We start from the raw sequence: 27,896 nt of genomic DNA on the forward strand, positions 1-27,896 counted from the left end.
AACATAACATAAACTTATATTACCAAAATCTAAAATTGAATACGTAGAGGATCAAAACACAAAATTGACAAACCTATAAAACCATTTTGATTATTTTCCATATAATAAATATAAATCTGGAAATATTTGGAAATACAAGGTAAAAAAACATCGAGATTATTTTGGACAAAACCTGTGTGATCTTAAAAACAAGTTATGTCTTACCATAACACAATGAATGGAATCAGCCATTGAGCTAGACAGTTTTGCAAAAACTTGTGTGAGACAATTTCACATGTCGTATTTTGTGAGACAGGTCTCTTATTTGTGTTATCCATGAAAAAATATTACTTTTTATGCTAAGAGTATTACTTTTTATTGTGAATATCGATAGGATTAACACGTCTCATAGATAAAGATTCGTGAGACCGTCTCACAAAAGATCTACTCAGACAATTTTGGGAGTGGGCGAATTTTTTGTTTTTTTTTCTCCAAAATAAATCATCAAAAACTAAAATATACGGCAGAAATTACTCTTTTTTTTTTTTGTGCGTGTGAAATTTCATGGTCTTTTCAAGTATGATGCATCTGGTAGCTTAATCTACCAACAAAATTCACGTAAGCAGATTATTATTATTATTATTATATACAGATTCATTCCGACAATCCTCGCAACCATGATTATCAGTATCGGTTCTCCCAGTTAGAGTGCAGTGTAGCAAAATTCAGTAGATCAAGAATTCAGATGAATTGCATCAACAAGCAAGATTTGGTTAAGATATTCCGGTTCTTCAATAAGCCAGACGGCTTCGTCCTTGACGTTTATCGCGTATTGGGCAACCATATGGGCAGCAGTGTTACCCGATCTTTCTACGTGCGAAAAGGAACAGCGATCTAATTGTTTGACATAGCTCTTAGCCTCCTGCAAGGTACAGGTAGTATCTGGAGGATTATTTTCGTCAGATCCCTCGAGTATATTGATTGTATCGTGTGAATCGCCTTCCAGTATAATGCGTGTGAAATAGTACTCGACAGCAAATTCAACTGCAGATTTCGCAGCCATTGAAGATGCGGCGTTTTCATCCATTTGTTCTGGTAAGAACCTGGCTTGAGCGGCCATAAATTCACCCCTCCAGTTCCGGACAACGACCCCGGTTCCAGAAGCATTCATTGCTTGGAAATTGGCTCCAGCAAAATTAGCTTTGTAGACATCTGTGGGTGGTGGAATCCATTTTTCTGGATAATTTCTAACTCCAGATTGAGCCGTGGGAATATTCTTTACTATCTGAGAATATGGAAAACAGGCTCCTTCAAGATTCATCATATTAAATATGGGACCTGAAATTTCTTGATCACAATGCCTGAATTCGGATGATTGAGCTCTAGGACTGCTCGCATTTCCAAATTCCTGCAAAACAGAAACACAAGAGATATTACCGATTGGAAAACTCAAAATCGAACCAAATTATTACAACCAATTGAAGGAACCAAGACAGGCAAGAAAATACCAACAAAAATAACGACACCACTATTGCACCTTATGCTAATGCTTTTTCACTCAGAAATCATATCTTTAAACATTCGTTACGCTTTAAAGACGTTCATGATTAATTACCTTACATCAAAATCCATACTCACATCGAAGAAAGTGCATAAACCATCAAACCCGTTAGTATAGGGTCAAAAAAAGTACTCTTGATTTCACATATTGCTTAAGCACATTATATTTAATATTCTCAGTTTACATCCAAACAATAGCGTTAAGGACCTAGCCTTCTAATTAATTCTTCCTAGTATGATAGGTTTATGATATCCGTGTTTCGTTGCAAACCCCATACATTTAAGTAACTCTTCAAGTTTTTTGCTTAGTAGTATCACTAATAGCAATATATAACATGGATGTCATTTGAAATTAACCAATCAAATTCTTCTCCAAATCAAATCACTCCTCCAACAAATCAAATCAGTCAATCCCAGTGGGGTCATATCTGTATCACCAAGTAACCAACCTTTGTTTATTCAAATTCTACAAACTTTTTGATACTTTGTCTCTTACCAAATATTACATTATATTTGATCATGCATGACAATATATACTCGATCTTGAAGTTCTATTTAAATCCTCGGTATTTTTTATACAACCCTTTGTTGTCTAAAGGGGAGTGTTAATTGGACGTTAATATCAATCATGCAGATTCTTGTTAGAATGTGCATACATGACAGCCATTGATGAACTCTAGCTCATGAAGATATCAATTATTGATTAATGGAAGAAAAATATCTGAAGCACTTGTACAGAGAGTCTATATTAATATATATACATGAGATGATGTGTAACTCTAACTTCTAGTCTAGCTAATGTAACTAACTTGACATCTGTCAAGCAATCTATTTAACACCCCTCTTCAAGCTTGTAAGATGTTCAACATATCAAGCTTGGATAAGAGGTAGTGATGTTGATATGAACCCAAGGCCTTGGTGAATATGTCAGCCGGCTGCTGTCGAGTATGGATATGAGAGGTGGTAAGTATATGAGAACGAATTTTTTCACGCATGAAGTGACAATCTATTCCATTGTGCTTCGTGCGCTCATGATATAACAGATTTGCTGCAATGTGGATTGCCGCCTGGTTATCACAAAAGAGAAGAGTGGGCATATGAATAATCAGGCCCATATCTGCTAGAAGATTTCGAATCCAAGTGATTTCACATGCAGTTGTAGCCATGGAGCAATACTCAGCCTCCGCAGATAAACGAGAAACAATGTTATGTTTTTTTTGTTTTCCAAGAGACCACCGAAGAACCAAGTTTGATCACATATCCAGTGAATGATTTCCAACGCATTGGACAAGAACGCCAATCAGAGTCACAATATACAGAAAGTTGTAAATCAGTGGTGGCAGACAAAAATATGCCCAAAGCTGGACTACCCTTGAGATATCCAAGAACTCGAAGAGTTGCATTCATATGTGATTGCTTTGGAAGTTGCATGAATTGACTAAGAGATTGAACCGCAAAGCATATGTCCGGGCTAGTAATTGTGAGATAAATAAGTCGTTCGACTAAACGTTCATAGGAAGCAAGATCGGCCAATAGAGGATCAGAACCAGTAATCTTGATGAGCTGATCATATTCAAAGTGTAGTGAGTTCTAAGTGTTGTTCCATTGGAGTATCACATGGCTTGCAACCAGTCATCCCTGTATCCGATAGCAATTCCAACGCATATTCACGCTGGCCGGTTTAAACAAATACCAGCCTTCGATCTAGCGACCTCAATCCCCAAGAAATATTTCAAAGGTCCGAGATCCTTAATGCCAAGATGCTCATGCAAATATTCTTTTAGTGCAGCGATTGCAAGAGAATCGTCACACGTGATGACAATGTCATCAACATAAAGAAGAAGTAAGGTGATCGAACTACCTTGTCACTCGTAAAACAAAGAGTGATCATGAAGAGACTGTAAGTATCCAGCATGCTGCATAATTTTACATAATTTTAAATTCCATTGGCGAGAGGCTTGCTTCAAGCCATATAAAGATTTAAGGAGTTTGTAAGCATTACTTGGCCATTGTCTTTCAAACCCTTGAAGAATAGACATGTAGATTTTCTCACGTAAATCACCTTGGAGAAAAGCGTTGGTTACATCCATTTGATGTAAGGACCAGTTCTTGGCAGCATCCACAGCTAAGACACATCGAACCGTAACTATTTACGCAACCGGCGCGAATGTGTCAAGATAGTCAATGCCATATTGTTGGGTGTAACCTTTGGCGACTAGGCGGGCTTTGAATCTGTCGATGCTGCCATCTGCCTTGTGTTTGATTTTGTATACCCATTTACAGCCTATGACCTTTTTTCCCGGGGGCACAGGAACAATTACCCAAGTTTGGTTAGCTTCGAGAGCACAAATCTCAGCTTCCATGGGTGCACGCCATTGAGGATCAGAGGCTGTTGTAGAGTAACTAGTGGGTTCTGTTGTTTGAGAAATACAAGCCAAGAAGGACCGGTGTGAAGATGATATATTATTGTAAGATACATGATCAAGAAGACTGTATGGGGTAGAGCAAATGTTAGAGCATACATAGTCTTTAGTCCACTTGGGAAGATGTGATCATCCCTTTTCTGATGTTGCTGCTAATTCTTCCTTTGAAAAACCAATTTCACAGCCTCTCTCTTCACACGAGGAATCATTAGTGAATAATGCATTGCCTCGACATTTTACTGATGTTCAATACCAGCAAATGTTGAAGCTCTTGGATCAAAACTCAATTCATATGTCACGAGAGGATAATGAAGTCTCGGCGAACCATGCAAGTAATTTTACAAGTTTGATGGATGTCAATGATGCTAATGAATGTATTTTAGACAGTGAAGCAAATGCTCACATTACAGGTTCTTTTAGTGGCATAAAAAACTCGCAACCATGTGACTCCACTGTTGGAACTGTTAGGCTGCCAAATGGTAACACTATTCAAGTTTTATCCATTGGTTCCATCCATATTGCCCCTTCTTGTACATTACACCGTGTCCTACATGTACCCAATTTCAACTTCAATCTCTTATCAATTTCCCAATTCACCAACGACCATCAATGTTTCATTAGCTTCTACACACATTTTTGTCTTTTTCAGGACCTTTTGAGTGAGAGGATCATGGGGGTTAGTAGACAAAAGCATGGACTATATTACCTTCATGGTCTCTCTTCCGTCGTGGTGTCATCTTCACCAACCCAAGCCAAGAACAGACACAAGTCTGCTTCAACAGTCTTTTCTTCAAATACTTGTAACCTTTCTCATTGTAATGACGTTGATATTGATATATGACATAAAATATTTGGTCACTTATCGGTGTCTCGTTTACAATTCTTGCCTTTTATTAAGCAAAAATCTATTACACATCATTGCACAATATGTCCTCTCTCTAAGAAAACCATAAATGTATTTCCCACAAATGTTAGATCACCATCTCTTCGTGCCTTTCATCTTTTACACATCGATATATGGGGTCTCTATAGACATCAAACCCATAATGGTTGATATTTTTCAAGAAGCACTTGGGTTTTTCTTATGCAGTTCAAATCAGATACTCTACAAATCCTTAAGCAATTTTTTGCCTTCGCTTCGAATCATTTTGACAACCCCATAAAACACGTTCGAACTGACAATGCTCCGATACCATGTTAGAATGTGCATACATGACAGCCATTGATGAACTCTGAGCTCATGAAGATATCAATTATTGATTAATGTAAGAAAAATATCTGAAGCACTTGTACAGAGAGTCTATATTAATATATATACATGAGATTATGTGTAACTATATCTTCTAGTGTAGCTACTATAACTAACTTGACAGCTGTCAAGCAATCTATTTAACAATTACGAAGTTGAGAAGAAAGTTACAACAATAATCGAAGTTAAGGGAGTAAATCAAGTGCAACGAATTTCAAGGTTAGGGGACTAATAACGAGTGCAAAATGGACACTAAATTCAAGTCGCAAAATCTAGTACAGTATAGCGGTAGTAGAGCAATTACTTTTGTTTGAAGAGGAGCAGGCAATTCTTTGCACATAATTTCTATCTGAAAAAACAAACAAACATTAGGATCAAATCTGTATGAGTAAATACGAGACAACACATAAGAGGTTTAGAAGTGACAGTGAAACCAAAAAAAAAACCTTTCTTGCCGTGACGCGTTTAAGTATTGGTTCAAGCATCATTTCCAGCTGCTGCAATTCTTCTATTCCCCATTTGTGAAGATACACGCTCATTATGAGCCTATTTCGAGAACAAAAGCATTTCAAGATTTACTATTAATATTCATGAGAAAATGTGTGCCAGATATTCTAGTATCAGACCTGAGTTGCTTCATCTGTTCGTCGATCCCACTGTCTAAATGTTCAACACAATTCTTGTTTTCTCTCTACAACATTAAATTAATATTTTAAAAAAAATATTTTTTCCTATTATAACATTGTAAGTGTGTACAAAGAATTCTAACATATATCCATTTGATCGCCTTATCTGTACATACGGATGGATGTCATGGACATCGCATCATACAACAATTGCTCTCTATCAACACTATATTTGTTGCTATGTAAGATCCAAGAATGATCTTATGGATTCACTAATGAGGGTCAAATAAAGAACGTGGTTGAAAAGTCATCGAGAAAATAAGACTTAAGAATATGGACTTAAACCCAACCTGTGGTAACTCGAGATCCCAGCAACTGGCAAAGCCGGCTGTAAGGGGAGGCACGTTAGGCGGGTGTCTAAGTCCTCCCATTGGTGGGGCCTCAATTTTTTTCTATATTTTTATTATAATTATTTTTTTGGTTTTTCCATTTAAAACTTTAGGTGGACATCTCAATTATTTTATTGAAAATTTGAAAAGGTGGTCATTTTTTTTTAAAACTTTTGCTCCTCATTTCTTTGTGTTAAAAAAACAGCTCTCTTTTTCTTTGTTAAATAGCTCCACTTAGATGAGATATGTTGCTCAAATTGGGTCAACTTTCGTGTTTTTTTTTTTTTATTGAATGTGATTTTTTGGTCTGTTCGTGTGTTATGGTTGGTTTTTTTTATATTTTTAATTAATTCGGTTTTTGGTCTTGGGGATTCTAAAAGCTTGCATTTTTCTTATTTGGCTCTTGGATTGATTTTTACTTAATTCGATCATGATTATTCTTTGCATCTATTATTATTTAAATTATAATTTGTATTTGTTTTGTGACAAAAATAAATTATTTACGCTTCCTTAGCTTGATGATTCTTATTTTATTTGTATTATACATCAAAGCAAAAACTTGTGTGAGACAGTCTCACGGGTCGTATTTTGTGAGACGGATCTCTTATTTGGGTCATCCATAAAAAAATATTACTTTTTATGCTAAGTGTGTTACTTTTTATTGTGAATATCGGTAGGGTTGACCCATCTCATAGATAAAGATTCGTGAGATCGTCTACCAATGACTCATGAAATTAAGGAGTTCGTTTTTAGTTTCTGTTTTTTTTTTCTCTTTCAATACAATTGTTTATGTCATTATTTTTAGTTGTAAGAATTTGGAATTTTGATTATTAGATGAAGTGATTGTATACCGGTTGCAAGAATTTGGAATTTTGATAGAATATTATTAACCACACAGGTTACGGTAGCTTTTTTGCTGAAAGAAGTTTTTCAAAGCTGATAATACCACTTAGCCAATAATTAGCATATTCACAAGAAAGAAAAATAAAATGATAATACCTGCCTATCTTATGCAGAATCCAATCAGTGAATATTATCAATCTTTTTAGTTTTGATTTGTTCGAGTGATTCCACTCGGGATTGTTGGGAAATTGGACGTATGGAATTAACATTGTGGCATGAATTCCATATGTTGAGATGGAACTGAGTGGCAAAGCAATGGAAAATTTAAATCATTCAGTTTTAAAGCTAATTTAATTCCCAAGCGTTTTTGTCTACAAATGAAAGTCAAGAAGGGGACAGTTAATAACCTGTAGTAATGAAATGGGTCATTAATGTCCGTGAATATGGAATTATATAGTGGGGCTACGGTGTATGTGTCCACTTGCATCTCGTTCGATGAAATGACTTTGTGGAGGTAACTGAATTGTAGTATATGGAACCAACATAAAAACTCATATACGAGTCGATTTTGTGAGACATATATTCTATTTGGGTCATCCATGAATAAACATCCATGATACCGTTTCACAGTAGACCTACTAATAGACCAAATGTGTGGTCTTTGTGTTTGTTCAACGAGTATGGAGACATTAGCCACGATTTTTTTTTAAATTCGCACAGACTATAAAAATCTTAAATTTTTAACACAACTATCATAATATGTAAAAATATTTAATTTTAATAATCTTCTTTTGTGATTGCTGTCATTATTTAATAAAACTCTCAAGAAAATGTACCTGGAAATCAGTTGAATGCTTCTCTTCATCCGATTGCATGAAAAACTTGCGGAGTATGTCCTCGATCCTTAAGAGAAAAAAAGACCAATTTTAGTGTTGACTTAATTAGTCACTAAAAAATTTCATTGGAAACAATTGAAACAAGATGCTGAAAAACCCTACAACTCTAACGTAGAGATTGATAGACAAGTAGCTAATTGTAGATTTATTTTATCTATAATTTCACTCGGATTAAAAAATTATATATTTTCTAGGTCATAAGTAATTTATTTAGGTCATAGATAATCTCGATTGAATTCAAGCTACCCAAAAGGTATATCACCCTAAGCATAAATCTAATGTTTCGTGTTTTTTCAAATTAACATTATCAACATTATTATTAAGCGTTCATGTATCGAGATATGAATCTTTGGATACACGATTAGTGTACTACCCAAAAGGTCATGTGTATTTCATGGTATAGCATTAATTATTGATCAAGGGAGTTGTTAGAAAAAAAATGAGTTTTGTACTCATTTGAATCGATAAAATAATTCGAACGAGCTACGTAGCAAACAAAATTATTTCTCGATTACCAATTAAGGTGAATGAGAAATTAATTGAGTTTAAATTTTATCGAGTGAAAAGATTGAATCGAAATGATTATATATAATATATTATTATATTATANGGATTTTCTAAGCTTATACGCTTAAATTCGAACTTTGGAATTAAATTTGAGAATTGTCTTCTAGTTTTGAGTTTTTTAAGCATTTGCGCTTAAATCCAAGTTTTGCAAGATATAAACTGTTGGAATTGGATTTTTAAGTTTAACGCTTAAAGTTCGAAATTAGAAAGTTTGCATACCATATTGATAGCGTTCTAAACATTTCAAGTTCGTGTGGCTTTGAAATTTGTAATGCTACTATTTTAAAGTCGTAGTCGTTGTACCTTGGTAAACGAATTGCCAACAACCGTGAGCACCGGGGCGGGGCAATATCGTTTTAAGGAAAAAGAGTCAAACTCTTGCCTCGACTATTTTCTCCTAGCCATTTGGTTCACCCATTTCTATCCCGAGATTTCCCAAGACTAACAAAAGAATACCATACCAACAATCTTAAAACGATATTAGAACCAAAATGACCTCAACAAGTACGACGACTCCAACTGTCCATCATGGAGAAAAACCTGAAAAGTTCCATGGTACTGATTTCAAGCGGTGGCAACAAAAAATGCTTTTCTACTTGACCACCTTGGCTTTGGCAAAATTCCTAAAAGAAGATCCACCTACTGTTGATGAAGAAGATCAAGATACTCAAAAGAAGGCAGCCGTTGATGCATGGAATCATAGTGACTTCCTATGCAAAAACTATATCTTGAATGGAATAGACAATGCACTATACAACGTGTATTGTCAAGTGAAAACGGCAAAAGAATTATGGGAGTCACTTGACAAAAAGTATAGATCTGAGGATGCCGGCTTGAAGAAATTCATTGTTGGACGATTCTTGGATTTCAAGATGATTGATTCCAAATCGATCATGGCCCAAGTGCAAGAGTTACAAGTAATTCTGCAAGAAATTCATTCGGAAGGAATGAACCTTAGTGATTCATTCCAAGTGGCGGCCATGATTGAAAAGTTGCCTCCTATGTGGAAATATTTTAAGAATTATCTCAAGCATAAACGCAAAGAGATGAATCTTGAAGACTTGATTGTGCGCCAAAGAATTGAGGAGGACAACAGGGCATCCGAAAGGAAGGCCGGAAAGAGCAATTTTGAGGCGAGAGCAAATTTGGTAGAACAAAACACTAGCAAGAAGAAAAAGCACCAAGGAAATGGTCCAAAGAAAGGAAAAGCCAAAAAGTTTAAAGGCAATTGTTATAATTGTGGCAAGACTAACCATTTGGCACGAGATTGCCGAGAAAAGAAAGGTAATCAAAAGAAGTCAAGGGACCAAGTGAACATCACCGAAGATGAGAAATTGTCAAATAGCATGTCGGATCTCATGCTTTCCGCTGTTGTGCTTGAAGCCAATCTAGTGGACAATCCAAAAGAATGGTTCATCGACACCGGAGCAACAAGACATGTTTGTGTCGAAAAGGAAATGTTCTCTACCTATACCCCGATTAGTGGACGACAACTCTTCACGGGTAACTCTACTACGTCAAAAATCGTGGGACTTGGAAAGGTGGTGCTCAAGATGACATCCGGCAAGGAATTAACTATTATTGATGTGCTACATGTTCCGGACATTCGAAAGAATCTTGTGTCGGGATCAGCACTTGTCAAGGCTGGATTTAGACTAGTGTTTCATTCTAGTGAATTTGTACTATCAAAGAATGATATGTTTGTAGGAAAAGGCTATCTAGAAAAGCGCCTTTTCAAACTGAATGCGATGAATGTACTTCGTAACATTGAAAGCAGTAAAAGTACCAATTTTATTTACTTGGTTGAGTCGTGTGATTTATGACATGATCGTTTAGGTCATGTAAGTTATAATTCATTACGTAAGCTAGTAAATTTAAATTTATTGCCTTAAACAAAAAACACAAATGTGAGATTTGTGTAGAGGCAAAATTTACAGAGGCCTCGTTTCCATCTGTGGAAAGAAATACAACTCCTTTAGAGTTAATTCACACTGATTTATGTGATTTGAAGTTTGCGCAAACTAGAGGAGGAAAAAAATATTTCATTACTTTCATTGATGATTGCACAAAGTATTGTTATGTCTATTTGCTACGTAGCAAAGACGAGGCTCTTGAAGTGTTTAAACACTACAAGAATGAGGTTGAAAACCAATTGACTAAACGAATAAAAATTATTAACAGTGATAGAGGTGGAGAATATGGAGCACCATTTGACGAATTTTGTTGCGAAAGTGGCATTATTCATCAAACTACTGCGCCATATTCACCACAATCAAATGGTATTGCTGAAAGAAAAAATCGCACTCTTAAAGAAATGATGAACGCAATGTTATTGAGTTCAGGATTACCCCAAAACTTGTGGGGGGAAGCAATCCTTTCAGCCAACTACATTCTTAATAAAATACCAGACAAAGTTAAGGACGGAACTCCTTACGAATTATGGAAAGGCCACAAGCCTTCATACAAATATTTAAAAGTGTGGGGGTGTTTGGCAAAAGTTGAAGTACCAAAACCAAAACAAGTAAAAATTGGGCCTAAGACAATAGATTGTATATTTATTGGATATGCAAATAATAGTAGTGCATATCATTTTTGGTACATAAATCTGAAATAAGCGATGTGCACGAAGGAACAATTATTGAATCAAGGAATGCTGTCTTCTTTGAAACAACATTTCCTTATATATAAAATAAAGAAATAAGTTATCGAAAAAGGACTTATGAAACTACGAGCGATAGAGTTCAAGAAGAACAACAAGAACCACGACGTAGTAAGAGGGCTAAAACAGCAATGACCTTTGGCCCTGATTTTCTAACTTATATGTTGGAAAATGAACCAAGGACAGTTAGTGAAGCACTATCAAGTCCTAAAGCCCCCTTTTGGAAGGAGGCAATAAACAATGAGATGGAATCTATCTCGCAAAATCATACAAGGGAATTGGTTGACCTCCCTCCAGGAAATAAACCATTAGGATGCAAGTGGATTCTTAAAAGGAAATACAAGACCGATGGATCTATTGAAAAATATAATGCTAGATTAGTAGCCAAAGGATATAGACAAATGGAAGGTCTTGATTATTTTGATACATACTCGCCAGTGACGAGAATAACATCTATTCGTGTATTAATAGCAATTGCGGCATTACATAATCTAGAAATACATCAAATGGATGTGAAAACGGCATTCCTCAATGGGGAACTTGAGGAAGAAATATATATAGAACAACCTGAAGGGTATATAGTTCTTGGACAAGAGAAAAAGGTGTGTAGACTCGTTAAGTCATTATATGGGCTTAAACAAGCGCCAAAACAATGGCATGAAAAATTCGACAAAACTATGTTGTCAAATGGCTTCAAAATTAACGAGTGTGATAAATGTATTTACATCAAAGGCACACCTGAAGCATATGTGATAATATGCTTGTACGTCGATGATATGTTAATTGTGGAAAGCAATATTAATATCATCAAGACTACTAAGAAGATGTTAACAAAAAACTTCAATATGAAAGATATGGGAGAAGTAGATGTCATTTTGGGAATAAAAGTCACTAAAACATCAGAAGGACGTGTTTTGTCGCAATCTCACTATGTTGAGAAAATATTGGAAAAATATAATGCGAATGATATGTCCTTGATCAAAACACCTGTAGATCCAAGTTTGCATCTTTCCAAAAATAAAGGTGAACCCATATTTCAATTAGAGTATTCGAAGATTTTATGCAGTCTGATGTATCTCATGAACTGCACTCGTCCAGATATTGCTTATGCTGTAAACAAACTCAGCAGATTTACAAGTAATCTCGGCAATGATCATTGGAAGGCATTAATAAGGGTACTTAAATATTTAAGATACACCTTAAATTATGGATTACAATATACGAGATATCCCGCGGTCCTAGAAGGTTACAGTGACGCAAATTGGATATCTGACACGAAAGATTCAAAATCCACAAGTGGTTACGTATTTACCATTGGTGGTGGGGCTATATCATGGAAGTCTTCTAAGAAAACTTGCATTGCTCGATCCACAATGGAATCGGAATTTATAGCTTTAGATAAAGCTGGAGAAGAAGCCGAGTGGTTTCGAAATTTCTTAGAAGATATCCCTTGTTGGAATAAGCCAGTGTCCTCAATAATAATTCATTGTGATAGTCAATCAGCAATTGGAAGGGCACAAAACACTATATATGATGGTAAGTCTCGGCACATCCGTCGTAAACATAATACCATACGACAATTGATCTCTAATGACATTATCTCTATTGATTATGTAAAATCAAAGGAGAATCTAGCGGATCCACTTACAAAATGTATACCGAGAGATCAAATGAATTGTCTATCAAGAGGAATGGGATTAAAACCCCAAAATTAAATCTTGTAGTGGATACCCAACCTAGTTGACTGGAGATCCCAAGATCTAGGTTCAAAAAAGATAACTAAATTACGAGATTTGTAGAAACACCTGGAGAAATCTCCTACCTATTCCTATGATAAGAGGTGTTGCCCACAAAAGGGTATGAGGCTAGGTTTTACCTTTAATGATTCCTAAGATATACTAATACGTATATTGGAGTATAGTGGGATACTCTCCTAGGAGATCACCGGCGTAAGTGCGAAGTGTGGCTGCTTCAAATACGAAAAGCACTCGCGAAACCAAGGGGTGTCCATGGCCGAAATGGACCCAACAGTGAGAACCTAATGAAATGTTAGAAATGTTATTGTGTGAATATAATTGTCTTGGTTTACACAAAACGGCGAATAGTTCAAGGCATCACGTCCACTAATTGCCAAGTAAATCCGATTATATCTTACTAAGGAAGGTTCAAAGCCAAAAGCTACCTATCCTGATGCAATAATATTTTGCTAGAACGCTATTTGTTGAGTCAGCATAGTCACATGCTTTAATTTTCATTCATGTGGAGGATTGTTAGAAAAAAAATGAGTTTTGTACTCATTTGAATCGATAAAATAATTCGAACGAGCTACGTAGCAAACAAAATTATTTCTCGATTACCAATTAAGGTGAATGAGAAATTAATTGAGTTTAAATTTTATCGAATGAAAAGATTGAATCGAAATGATTATATATAATATATTATTATATTATATATATAATAATATATATATAATTAAAAAAATTGAAATCACACGGGTGTGATTCAGTGAAGGCGCCTCTTTGGTCTTGGCCAAATGGCCAAGATGGTTGTGATTCAAGGTTATGAAGTGATGCATCACTTCATGAAAGCTTTTCATCTATTATAAATAGGACATCCCTCATTTGTTTTCATTGCACCATTTTCTCTTCTTCTCCTTTCTCTCTAATTTAGTTCTATATGCGAATTTTTAAGCACTAGCGCTTAAAGTTCAAATTTCCAAGATATAAAATCTTGAATTTGGATTTTCTAAGCTTATACGCTTAAATTCGAACTTTGGAATTAAATTTGAGAATTGTCTTCTAGTTTTGTGTTTTTTAAGCATTTGCGCTTAAATCCAAGTTTTGCAAGATATAAACTCTTGGAATTGGATTTTTAAGTTTAACGCTTAAAGTTCGAAATTAGAAAGTTTGCATACCATATTGATAGCGTTCTAAACATTTCAAGTTTGTGTGGCTTTGAAATTTGTAGTGCTACTATTTTAAAGTCGTAGTCGTTGTATCTTGGGAAACGAATTGCCAACAACCGTGAGCACCGGGGCGGGGCAATATCGTTTTAAGGAAAAAGAGTCAAACTCTTGCCTCGACTATTTTCTCCTAGCCATTTGGTTCACCCATTTCTATCCCGAGATTTCCCAAGATAAACAAAAGAATATCATACCAACAGGAGTTAATTCAGTTCATGTAACATAAATATCTTTATGCTGCAAATAGAACAAGAATCGTTGTTTGCTAAATAGTAAACTTAATAATCCAATTGAGTGCACGGAGTAATGACCTATCCATCCATTTAGCATGGTCCATGAAGAATTATCCATGACGGTCGATAAAATGATATTGTTTCATTTTCTTAGGCAATGTTTTGACTCAAGTTCCTCAAAAAAATTAGAGCTATAAATTATTATGTAATTCACACCTATCAGGGGCGGAACCAAGATCTTGGTTCAGTGTAGACAACAATATATTATAATTAATAAAGCAAAAAAAAAACAATGATTAATCGAAAGCTAAAAATAATGTGTCATAAAGTTTGAACACAAGTTACGCACAACCAGTAGCATTGATAATCGATGGGAAAACGTCAGAAAAACGACGAACAACAGCGTGTACAAAATCCGAAATCAAAACAAAATATGATATAAAATATAAAAGATACGTTCGAAAAATAAGCATGAATTCATTATCGATTGGCAAAAACATAAAATTATAAAACAATTGAATGATCGACAAACATTGAACAAAAAAATGTACCTAAAATTTGGTAACATTTTGGATTTTTTTAGAGATTATGAAAGATGAAGCAGTAATTAAAATGAATTGGAATGATTCTTAATCAAAGTATATGACGTTCGTGACTCAAGAAGAGAAAACACATACAGAAGGATATAGAGTGTAAACTCAGATATTAATAACATGTAAAACATTGAGTCTAGAATTTGGGTCTACAAATTATTAGAGGAAAATTGGATCAGCTAAGCATATAATAATAGCATACACAAATTAAAAATTTAAGACATAAATATATCTAGGGTGCCGGGAGACACAAATATATATAAACATATAAATTTTTTTTTGGCCCATTGTGGACGCCTATCATACATTTTCATCATCGCTTCTCATGAGCCAAATGATGCCTTAAAGAAGAAAAAAATTCATCTAATTATTTAGTTTGGGGCACATATACATGGATTAATGAGATGGATAGTACTTCAATCATGTATGTAAAGGTTCATATCTGAAAACATGACCAATATTAATGTTGATAATGTAATATGACAATATGGGTCATTGATTTAATGTTAAGGTAATACCTTTCGGGTAGCTTGAATTCAAGGTTAGGTTCATGATTGAGAATTGATATCTACAATTTTATCAATTACTCATGTGATTTGGAACAAATAAAGTTGAATAGAACTCTTTTCTCATTCTCTTGTTTGATAGCATCAACGTCTGTAATGCCTGAAGTAAATATTACAACTATAAAATAGTATTGATGGCATTTTTGTAAATAAATTGAAAAATATTCAATTTATTTTGATGGCAATTACGTAAATAAGTTGAAAAATAATGAATTAATTTTAAGGGTAAAATGGTAATTAGTGACATATCTTGCTCATATGAAGTCCAAATGATTTGAGATTTGGATATAACATAGAAAACTCAAAGATATAGAAGTTTTATGTTTTGAGTTTTGGAAAATTTCATCGTTTGACTGGTCCAAAAGGATATACGGTGTTAAAAATGTTAAATATTATATATTATATTATATTATTTTATTGATATAATATAATATAATATTAAAAAAATAAATAAAAAATAAAAATAAAATAAATGATAAATATGAAAAGCTTCATCGAGAATGGTAATTCCTTTAACAGTGAGTTCAAGAGAGAATAGAGAAGAAGAATAGATATAAGGTTTTCGATTTTCTTTTCGATCGTGCGACTTATCGGTTTATCCAATCGACGAACCGACTTCAGTTCTGGGATCGTTGACACGAGGTCTTCGATTTAAGGTATAAATTTTATAGTTTTGGTGACGGTTGAAATTCGTCGATTTTTGGAATAAATCCGATAAATTGTTAAATCATACTGAAATTGAAGATTTTTGAATAGTGTATGATCTTAACGAAGTAAAGAAGATTATTGTGTTGTTGTTTTGAATTATTCTTAATTTATTATAATTAGGGATTTTAATCGTTGAATTGAGATTAGAGAGTTGTTTGTTAGTTGTTATTAATTCTGATTGTACATTCGGAGTCTATGAAGTATAGGCTACACGTTGATATAAAGTTTTCGTAATTTGACGGATGTTGTAAAATAACCTATGATTTGAAGTTAATTTATTTGAGTGTGTATTTGATGGTAGTATTGTGAATTAAATACACTAGAATATTTAATTGATGAACGATAAGAATTTATAATCGAGTTTTATATGTTGTTGAATTAATTATTGTTGGGCTATTTGATGTTGTATATTGAGGATGTTATGATTGTGTTGATACGGTGACAATGATCTAATAATTGTTGTTGAATTATTTAGATACATCACAAGCCTCGGGATCAAAAAATAGCCAGATTATATATATACTCGATTATCAGGTACGTGTTGACGTACGAGCATATGTGGTTATTGTTTAGTATTGATGAATACTATTGCGTTGAGCGATGATAAATCACTGGTATTGGGTGATTTGATATTATATCTGTTGCTTCTTATCGTTGATATTGTTGGCTGTCGTTTGTTGGGGGACGTCATGTTGATGTTGTTCGTTCGACGATATTGCTGTCGCCGGCGTTGGGGTGCGACGTATCGTCGATTTTATTCGTTCAACGATATTGCTGTCGCCGGAGTAGGGGTGCGCCGTATCGTTGATGTTATTCGTTCGACGATATTGCTGTCGCCGGTGTTGGGGTGCGACGTATCGTCGATGTTGTTGTAGTAGTATGGGAGTGATGACGTTGATATCGTTGGTGGTTTGATTGTCCAGAGACAGCAAATGGAGTATTTCTGTTATCATTCCAGTTATATTTTATATTGTTGATAATATAACTGTTATGTATTACGATGATGATTGATGTGTATGCTCACCCTTTGGGAGTTGTTTCTGTTGGACAGGTTACAGGACTCTGCTGTGAGACAGGATAGTGGTGAATGACTAGGTATGTCTAGTCAAACAGTCCTGTAGTTGATAGCAGATAGAGACAGTATAATTTATTGTCTTATTTGAGTTGTATGTGTGTATTTATTATACTGTTTCTGCTACACTGACGTAGATAGTGTGGTGATTGCACTATTTTGTCGTTTATGCATTATATTATTACGTCGTTGAAGAGAAAATTTTTATGCATATGACGTCACATGTTGTATGATTACGTGGCGAGGTTTGGGGCGCCACAACATCGCTTCCTATACGCGGGCGGGCATATTAGTATTGTGATAAGATGTTTATCAAAGGCATGCAACCTCCCTTTATGTCCAATGCATGAGTTATTATACCATGAATGATGATGGTTTTGTTATTTCACGCATATGATTTCCTTGTGCAAGTTATTAACTAACCTGTTTTCATCCAAATTAGTTCAAAATCTAAACCAATATGGGGTCAAATTCAGTGTTATCTAATAATAAGTTAATGCACTTAATAGACATGGCTATCCAACTTAAATGAAACTCATATTTGATATTTGTGATGAGTAAACAGAAAGATTAATGTGTGTTTATGTATATATGAACCATACTTGGAGCTTGCATAATTGTGAAGCCTTCCAGCTGGTGAAACAACAAGGGCAGCAACTTCTGCATCACACAGAGTTGAGAGCTCACGAGCTTTCTTAAACATCCCTTTGCGTCTCTTGGAAAAGGTCACCTGTCTAGCTGAAATATCCTCAATTTTCTTCATCTTCATCTTCATCTTCATCTTCTCTCTCCCCATATCTAAATACTGTCACATGAACAAAATAAATCAGAAATGAAAAATAGAGTTTCAGAAGCCAGGGTTGATTTTTTGTACGTGTCGGTCCATTATATGTAAAATACGTATCAACTTGCAGTTTTATAATAGTTCTTTTATATATCAACTTGCAATTTTATAATAAAAAAAGTATTGAGTCCCAAGCTTACAGATAGTCCCCACAAAAAGGAGTGTGTACGGCTTGTGGTTTCCATTTTTTATTTCTTGAATAGACAACAGGGCCAAGAAATCTCATCTATACACTCTTGTATTGCCACAAAACCGCAAACCCTCATGCAAAAATCCCACCTTGGTCTCATGCAAACATAACCTAGATCTCATTTTCTTGAAAATATAGAAAACCAACCCTAGGTTTGTTTGAATTTCGATTTTAATTTATTATTTACAATTAAACAATAAATTAAATCTTAAATCCACACATTACTTATTTAAGCATTGGCAAGAAAAAGTTGGAGGAATTTCAAATGACATTTTTAAACATGTAATATCTAAACAAAAAAATTAATTATAAATCTATCTCTAACTTTATTAAAACTTTATTAATCCAAAGGGGTAACTTGCACGTTTCCATCAAGCTTAGCCCTTTTAATGTCAGTAACGAAAAAAAATGCATAACAAATCAAAGTCCAAGACTTTTGCAAAGAGCAAGAAAAAGATCAAGACAAATCTGTCGCAAGTGCCGATCTGAAAGCTTTTACCTTGGACTTTGTGGAAGATGATTTCTTACTGCCGGAGCTTGATTACTGAATTGCGAGAGAGGCGAGCTCTAGACTTGAAGTAGCAGTAGCTTTGCGTTAGAGAGCTAGGAGAGAGCTGCGGGGGTAGAAAAAGCAAGCAAAGAAAGGACACAAGATTAAGCCATTGGTCATGTAAATATCGATCGTTTGTTTAAATAAATATAAATAAAATGACTAAAAGTCCAAAAACAAGAATTTACTGGACTAAAACTTGAACTTTAAAAGTTTAAAAGGATAAAAATGAAAAACGGTCTATCTACCGGACCAAAGTTGTATTTTTTTTTCTATTAAATTTTTCAAATTTTTATTGTCATAATATGTAAATGAACTGAGTTCGGCCGATTAATTTAGTTTGACTGTACTTTTGCTTGCCCCTAACCTAGACCGCCATGCCCAAACGTTGAACAAGTGCCCAACGCAGCAAGAGGGGATAGCTTAAAACGTAACTCCAACAGTTCCATATTGAAAATACATATTATTAGGATTTAGGAGCAATGTATTAAATTTAAGGAAGAACTCGCTGGACATACAACCTTAATTATTCGTACTATAAGTGTGTATTATAGAAAACTTATGTTGTAATAGCATCACTCATCCATTTCACAAGTATTTTTAGTTATATTCATGATGCATGAACTGACCTGGAGAAATCGCTGAATGATCGGAAATTACGTCAGAAAGCAGGGTATCTCCAAGAAATTCCGGTTCTTTAATGAGCCACTCATCCTCATCGATCTTTACGTTGATCGCATATTGGGCAGCCAACCATATGTGCGGCGCTGTTAGCTGATTTTGGCACATGTGAAAAGGCACAACTTTCTAATTGTTTTGTACAGGTCTTGGCTTCCTGTAAGATACCAGTACAATATGGAGAGTCGGCTTCATCAGAATCGACGAGGGTATCTCATTACATGATGATCATCGCCTTCCAATATAACACGTGTGAACGAATAGTCAACAGCGAATTCAACTGCAGATTTTGCAGCCATTAAAGATGCTCCATTTGTTCCTGAAGAACCTGGCTTGAGCTGCTCCTCCCCGGTTCCGGAAAACCACTCCGGTTCCAGAAGCATTCATTTCTTGGAAATGGGCTCCAAAAAAATTAGCTTTATAAACATCCGGAGGTGGTGGAATCCATCTTCCTGGATAATTACTATCTCCTCCAAGAACTGTGATGCTAGAGATGGGACATGCAGTTTCTTCACCATTTTCTGGTGATTGTACGATGGTCGCGTACCATTTCCCATGTTCCTGGAAATATATAATTCAAATAATATTTAGTTTTGCTGAACTTTTGTTCATCAAACTCTAATATTTTGCATTTAACCATGCACTTTAGCATAAGAAGTTTTTTCATCCCTTCTAGTTGCAGTCAATGGAATATTGATTAGTACCCTTCTAGTAGCACTACATGCAAACTTTGAAAACAAAGTTTAGCTCATGCATGGGCAAAACAAGCATGCATGAAATTGAAATTTCAATTTCATATATTCATACAACCAAAAAATAACATTTTAAATATAAAAAAATAATTTTTTAAAAAGAAAAATACAAAAAATCGAAATTTTTTTGTGAATCAGCCGGAAAGGTTCTAGCTGGTTTTGATCGGTCCAATCGGTTCTGAATCGTTTGATTAATCAAACGATTTTTTTTGCATTTTCCGGACCAGACCAAGTGACCAGTTCCAGGTCGAACCAGACTGTCCAACCCGATTTTGAAAACACGGCTTAAAAAGACAAATTTATTACATACAAATGAGACTGAAATATGAACAATTGAAGACAAAATTCGGGAATCTATATGTTTATAGATATTGGTAACTTACACGGACACAAAGAGTGTCGTTGATTTCACATCATGTAAAAAGTAGTGTGATTACTCAGTCAACATACACATTGTTTTAGTGAGCGAACGCCGCTTAGGCACCACCCTAGCTAGAGCGCCATCTTGCCACCAACTCAACCCACTCATACACCACTTGTAAGTCACTAATCATACGCATTCTATAGCTGGGTCAAAAATTAAAATTAAGGGGAAATAGCCAAATTTCTTTTCTAAATTTTCATATTGGGGTTTGGTCCTCCAACATTTTTTTCCTTTCGGCCATGTTTAGCTGGAGTGCTGATGGTGACTCTAGAAAATGTTGACGTGTCCAGCGCCATATTGACAATCCAACGAAATTGGACCAATAGCAAAAAAATCAACTTATAATGGGAATAAAACCTGATTTTTGACTACATAATTAGATGACAAAAACCCATAATAGAATACTACTTTTGCAATGTTTCTTAAATTAAATACACATTGAATTTATTTTCCAGCAAATATATTAGAAAGGAAATTAGCAGAATAAACCTCTGTTTGTTCCCTCATTCATGGCAAGTTCTTTCTTGAAAGCTCATTCATGGCAAGTTCTTTCTTGAAACCAGAAAAAAACACAAAACCATGATTTACATTTAGTAGACTTACAGGAGTAAATAGTAATAAATACAAAGTCACCTTTCTTGATGCGACATTTCTTAGTATGGCCTCCAGCTTCATCTCAAGCTGGTGCAACTCTTCCATTCCACATTGGTGAAGACACATAGTAATTATAAAATGCATGCTAGAAAAACTCTCCGTACAATAATCCCATCTTGAATCCTAAAATACTTTTTCAAAAAAACTATTAAAGCAACTAGTTTGACATGTCAAATGCACAACAACAAAAAAAATTCACATTCTATTAAAATAAATAATAGAAATTAAAAGAATGAATTTGTGAAATTTATTGTCAAACTAATGCTACGATTCATTTTTATTTCGACTATCGTAAAAGATTATAATTTTTTAGGAGTGCTTGAATTTATAGCTTATGAAAAAGTGGGTAAAAACACATTGTTTGAAAACAAAAGTGAAAAACTGTAAATCTATTTGATAAATAAGTGATTATAATATTAAATTTTGTCTAAAATTATTTTTGTAGAAGCATAATCAATATTCCACAAGTTTTTAAATTTAAATTAATTTAACAAGAAATTTCAAATTATCCCAAAATTTGGGATTAAAAAAGACACAAAACTGATTTTTTTACTTCAAAAATAAAAAAAAAAAATTTAAATGATTGCAAGCACTCCCTTGAATTTTTCTCAATCTTATAATGTATATATGTACGTATATATACACGCAAGTGAGCAAACCCTGGAATTTAGTTGATGGGAGACTGAATTANCGTATTGGAGCTGGAGCTTGCATGATGGCGAAGCCTTCAAGCAGGGGAGAATACGAGTGCGGTGACTTCGGCTTCACACAGAATTGAGAGCTCGCCAGCTTTCTTAAATATTCCTTAGCGTCTCTTTGAAAATTGTCGGCAAATAAAGTCAACAAAAGTGGCTGAAGTTGTTGAAAACGTGATGATAGGCAACTCATATGGAAATAAGAATACGCGTTTTTAACGCGTATTTATACTGACAGAAACTCTATAAATAGAGCTTCTCCATTCATTCTAAAATTATCTCTTCTTCGAGTTTTCTCTCATCTTATAAGCATTTGAGTGCTTAGTTCTATAATATTTGTGAGGTGTTTGTTCTCCTGTATTAAGAGAGTGTGTGTTCTCTTTGGAAACACAGTGAGTGAGTTGTACACCACAAAATATTATAGTGGAAATTTTTTCATCTTGCCCGTGGTTTTTACACTAATAATTTTTAGAGGTTTTCCACGTAAATCTCGGTGTCCAGTTTATTCTTTATTTTCGGGTTTTATTATCTCAAATTACCTTGAGTGGGACCAACAAGTGGTATCAGAGCCTTGGTTTAAAATTTCTTAAAATTCTGAGTATGCTCTGTGGTTGCAGCCTAGACTGATCTTCCACATCAGAAAAGATTTTTTGAGATTTTTTATTTAAGACGGGATTATTTTGTCCAGTCGAACGGAAGCAATTTTATGCTGTGGCAAATAAAGATACAAGCAGTTTTAAGAAAAGAGAATTGCTTGTCGGCTATTCGAGATAGACCGGTGGAGATTACGGATGATGGAAAGTATAATGAGATGAATGACAACGTTGTTGCCAATTTACACTTGGCTATAGCAGACGAAGTTTTGCCAAGTATCTCTGAGATAAAAACAGCCAAAGTTATCTGGGATACTTTGACAAAGATGTACGAGGTCAAGTCGCTACACAACATGAATTTCCTAAAGAGAAGACTTTATATTCTTCGGATGGCGGAATCCTCATCGATGACCGACCATATCAACACACTGAATACTCTATTTGCCCAACTCACTTCCATGGGGCATAAAATAGGGGAAAATGAACGTGCGGAGCTTCTACTTCAAAGTATACCAGATTCATATGATCAACTTATCATCAACATAACCAACAATATTCTTATGGGCTTTCTAAGATTCGATGATGTCTTAACTGCGGTTCTCGGTGAAGAAAGCCGGCGCAAGAATAAGGAAGATAGGTTGGTAACATCGAAGCGGGCGGAGGCTTTACCGATGATAAGAGGAAGATTTATGGACCGTGACGCCAGTGGGAGCCAAAAACGAGGTAGATCAAAGTCGAGAAGTAAGAAGAAAAATATTTACTGCTTTAAATGTGGCGGTAAAGGGCACTTCAAGAAAGAGTGTACGAGTATCGACAAGAGTTCTCAAGGAAATGTGGCCAGTACTTCAGGCAGTGGTGAAATATTATTAAGCGAAGCGACAACAGTTGCAGAAGGCAGACACAAATTTTGTGACACATGGATTATGGATTCAGGAGCGACGTGGCACATGACGTCTCGGAGAGAATGGTTTGATCATTATGAACCAGTCTCAGGAGGATCTGTATTCTTGGGAAATGATCATGCCTTGGAAATCGCTGGGGTCGGTACTATCAAAATTAAAATGTTTGATGGCACCATTCGCACCATACAGGAGGTACGACATGTGAAGGGACTGACGAAAAATCTTTTGTCCTTGGGGCAATTGGATGACATCGGGTGCAAAACTCGTATCGAGAACGGGATCATGAAAATTGTGAAAGGCGCGCTTGTGATTTTAAAGGCGGAAAAAGTCGCTTCAAATCTGTATGTACTTTTTGGAGAAACACAAAAGGAGGCAGAACTAGCTGTTGCATCAAGTGGTTCAGGAGAAGAATTAACAGTGTTATAGCATAGAAAGCTCGGGCATATGTCAGAACGGGGGTTGAAAATTCTCTCAGAACGGAAGCTGCTGCCAGGACTTACAAAAGTGTCACTACCCTTTTGTGAGCATTGTGTTACCAGTAAGCAACACAGATTAAAGTTTATTGGAGCTGATTCATTCGGATGTTTGGCAAGCACCGGTTGTATCCTTATGAGGAGCGAGATACTTTGTCTCGTTCATTGATGATTTCTCTAGGAGATGTTAGGTGTATCCAATCAAGAAGAAATCAGATGTTTTCCAGGTCTTCAAAGATTTCAAAGCGCGGGTTGAACTTGATTCAGAAAAGAAAATAAAGTGTATGAGGACTGACAGTGGAGGAGAATACACTAGTGACGAGTTTGATGCATTTTGTCAACATGAAGGCATCAAAAAATTCACGACGGCTTACACACCTCAACAGAATGGAGTGGCAGAGCGGATAGAAAGAACAAGAGCTATGTTGAGGACTGCGGGTCTAGACAAGTCATTTTAGGCGGAGGCAGTCAAAACCGCTTGTTATATTATCAATCGTTCTCCTTCAGTCGCGATTGATCTGAAGACTCCGATGGAGATGTGGATTGGGAAGCCGACAGATTATTCACATTTGCATACATTTGGAAGTCTGGTGTACGTTCTGTACAATGAGCAAGAAATATCGAAGTTGGATTCGAAATCCAGAAAATGTATCTTCTTGGGTTATGCTGATAGAGTAAAGGGGTTTCGCTTGTGGGATCCTACTGTTCACAAGCTTGTCATCAGCAGGGATGTTATCTTCGAGGAAGATAAAATAAAAGGAGATAAAGGCACACTGAATTCAGAAACTACTATATTTCAAGTGGAAAATAAGACGGACGAAGGTCAAGTTTCTTGTGAAGCAGTACCAGAGCACGAAGAACAAGAACATGTTGAGTCTGAAGTTTCCAATGTGAGGCAGTCAACTCAAGACAGAAGACCACCAGGTTGGCTTTCAGATTATGTCACTGAAAGCAACATTGCATATTGTCTATTATCAGAAGATGGTGAGCCATCGAGTTTCCATGAGGCTACTCAAAGCTCGGATGTATCCTTGTGGATGATAGCAATGCAAGAAGAATTGGAAGCATTAGGCAGGAATCCAACTTGGGATCTTGTTACACTACCACGAGGAATGAAAGTCATTGGAAATAGATGGGTCTATAAGATCAAGCGTGATAGCAATAACCAAGTGGAGCGGTATCGTGCTAGATTGGTGGTAAAAGGGTATGCTCAGAAAGAATGCATTGACTTCAATGAGATATTTTCTCCTGTGGTTCAGCTTACAACAGTCAGAGTGGTGCTGACATTGTGTGCAGTGTTTGACCTACATCTAGAATAGCTAGATGTGAAAACGGCGTTTCTTCATGGAGATCTTGAAGAAGAAATTTATATGCTCCAGCCAGAAGATTTTGCGGAAAAAGGCAAAGAGAACTTGGTTTGCAGGTTGAACAAATCTCTGTACGGTCTCAAACAGGCGCCAAGGTGTTGGTACAAGAGATTTGATTCCTATATCATGAGCCTTGGATACAACAGACTGAGTGCAGACCCTTGTACGTATTTCAAGAGGTCTGGTGATGATTATATCATTTTGCTGTTGTATGTGGACGATATGTTGGTAGCAGGTCCCAACAAAGATCAGGTACAAGGATTGAAGGCACAGTTGGCTAGGGAATTTGATATGAAGGACTTGGGACCAGCAAACAAGATTCTAGGGATGCAAGTTCACCGAGACAGAAGTAACAGAAAGATTTGGCTTTCCCAAAAAAATTATTTGAAGAAAGTCTTGCATCGCTTCAACATGAAAGATAGTAAGTCAATTTCGACCCCTCTTCCTGTTAACTTCAAGTTATCCTCCGAGATGTGTCCTAGCAGTGAAGCAGAGAGGATTGAGATGTCTCGAGTACCATATGCATCAGCAGTGGGAAGTTTGATGTTCGCCATGATCTGTACAAGACCGGACATTGCTCAAGCAGTGGGAGCAGTTAGTCGGTATATGGGGAATCCTGGACGAGAGCATTGGAACACTGTTAAGAGGATCCTTAGATACATTAAGGGTACCTCGAATGCTGCATTATGTCATGAAGGATCGGATTTTACACTCAGGGGCTATGTCGATTCAGATTATGCAGGTGATCCTGATTAGAGGAAATCTACTACTAGTTATGTGTTTACACTTGCAGGGGGAGCAGTAAGCTGGGTTTCAAAACTGCAGACAGTTGTGGCATTATCTACAACAGAAGCAGAATATATGGCAGCTACTCAAGCTTGCAAGGAGGCAATATGGATTAAAAAGTTAATGGAGGAGATCAGACACAAACAAGTTAATGTTCTTTTATTTTGTGACAGTCAGAGTGCCTTGCACATCGCAAGGAATCCAGCCTTTCATTACAGGACGAAACATATTGGAGTACAATTTCACTTTCTGCGGGAAGTAGTAGAAGAAGGAAGCGTGGATATGCAGAAGATTCATACAAAGGATAACATAACTGACTTTCTGACCAAGCCAGTGAACATTGACAAATTTGAGTGGTGTAGATCCTCAAGTGATCTGGCGGAAACGTAAGCAGCAGCGAATGGCAAGATTGAAAGGATGTGTGGAGATGTGTTTGATTGTCAATCAAATCTCCAAGTGGGAGAAATGTCGGCAAATAAAGTCAACAAAAGTGGCTGAAGTTGTTGAAAACGTGATGGTAGGCAACTTAGATGGAAATAAGAATACGCGTCACACTGAGAGAAGCTCTATAAATAGAGCTTCTCCCTTCATTCTAAAATTATCCCTTCTTCGAGTTTTCTCTCATCTTATACGCATTTGAGTGCTTAGTTCTATAATATTTGTGAGGTGTTTGTTCTCCTGTATTAAGAGAGTGTGTGTTCTCTTTGGAAACACAGTGAGTGAGTTGTACACCACAAAATATTATAGTGGAAATTCTTTTCATCTTGCCCGTGGTTTTTATCCTAACAAGTTTTAGAGGTTTTCCACGTAAATCTCGGTGTCCAGTTTATTCATTATTTTCGGGTTTTATTATCTCAAATTACCGCGAGTGGGACCAAAAAAAATGACATACATTTAGCTGAAATATCCTCAATTTTCTTTGTCTTCGTCTTTTCTTTACCCCTTTGAAACAAACACAATATTATGAAAAGTGTAAGATTTTGACAAATATTTTTTTTTATAGCGTGAAATCAACAATCATTTTTCCATAATATCCCAAGCAAGTCCTGCAAGTTGAACAAAGAATATAGGGAAAAGTTTTATATCTTGTTGTATTTCTTTAACAATTTATATTCCAACTTGCAAAAAGATCTAACTCCAACATCAGCTAGCTCACGCCTGTCCCCACAGAACAGGACGAACTGTACGGAATTAAATATTGACCATTTTATCAGCCTTGTCTTGGTTAGACAACACAACATGGAAAATATAAATCCAATGGATATACGTATTCTTGTGTTGTCACAGAATTTCAAATGCTCATGCAATAATCCCGTCTTGATCTCATGCCAAAGAAAACCTAGATCTCATTTCACTGAAAAGACAGAAACCCTAAAGAAATAGAACTCAAGAACCAACAAAAGAACAAATCAAGACTTGCTTATAAATCCAAAAGGGCCGACAGTAAACTTGCTGATTTCCATCAAACTCATGAACATCTTTTGAAAATAAAGCGTAAAAATCAAGATAAACTGCAATAAAGACTCTTGAGACGGTGGATCTGTAAATATTTACCTTTGCCGGAGCCGGGTTCTTGTTCCCGGAGCTTAGTCACCCAAGTATGTACTAGGAAAATTATAGAATGCCAAAAAAAGGTACCAAACTAGATGTGGGCTTTGTGGGT

General features: G+C 35.7%; 1 protein-coding gene across 7 annotated transcripts; it reads right to left on the minus strand.

Annotated features, from left to right (window-relative positions):
- Positions 1-512: 512 nt before the first annotated feature.
- LOC140970400 (uncharacterized) lies at positions 513-27,896 on the minus strand. Of its 7 annotated transcripts, none has more exons than XM_073432098.1 (10): positions 27,788-27,872; positions 21,397-21,540; positions 19,539-20,148; positions 18,859-18,973; positions 17,928-18,130; positions 7,906-7,972; positions 5,838-5,902; positions 5,658-5,757; positions 5,516-5,560; positions 514-1,387 (listed from the first exon to the last, which is right to left on the minus strand). In XM_073432098.1, the coding sequence occupies exons 5-10, from the start codon at positions 18,119-18,121 to the stop codon at positions 713-715; spliced, it is 1,146 nt and encodes a 381-aa protein (XP_073288199.1). In that variant the 5' UTR covers positions 18,122-18,130; positions 18,859-18,973; positions 19,539-20,148; positions 21,397-21,540; positions 27,788-27,872; the 3' UTR covers positions 514-712. The 7 variants fall into 7 exon arrangements, with proteins under 7 accessions (XP_073288204.1, XP_073288199.1, XP_073288200.1 ...); XM_073432099.1 differs by lacking the exon at positions 27,788-27,872 and adding an exon at positions 21,253-21,315 and having other exon boundaries at positions 21,397-21,918; XM_073432100.1 differs by lacking the exon at positions 21,397-21,540 and having other exon boundaries at positions 27,788-27,896.

Source organism: Primulina huaijiensis, unplaced genomic scaffold (assembly GCF_012295235.1).
Source record: "Primulina huaijiensis isolate GDHJ02 unplaced genomic scaffold, ASM1229523v2 scaffold5913, whole genome shotgun sequence".
NCBI lineage: Eukaryota > Viridiplantae > Streptophyta > Magnoliopsida > Lamiales > Gesneriaceae > Primulina > Primulina huaijiensis.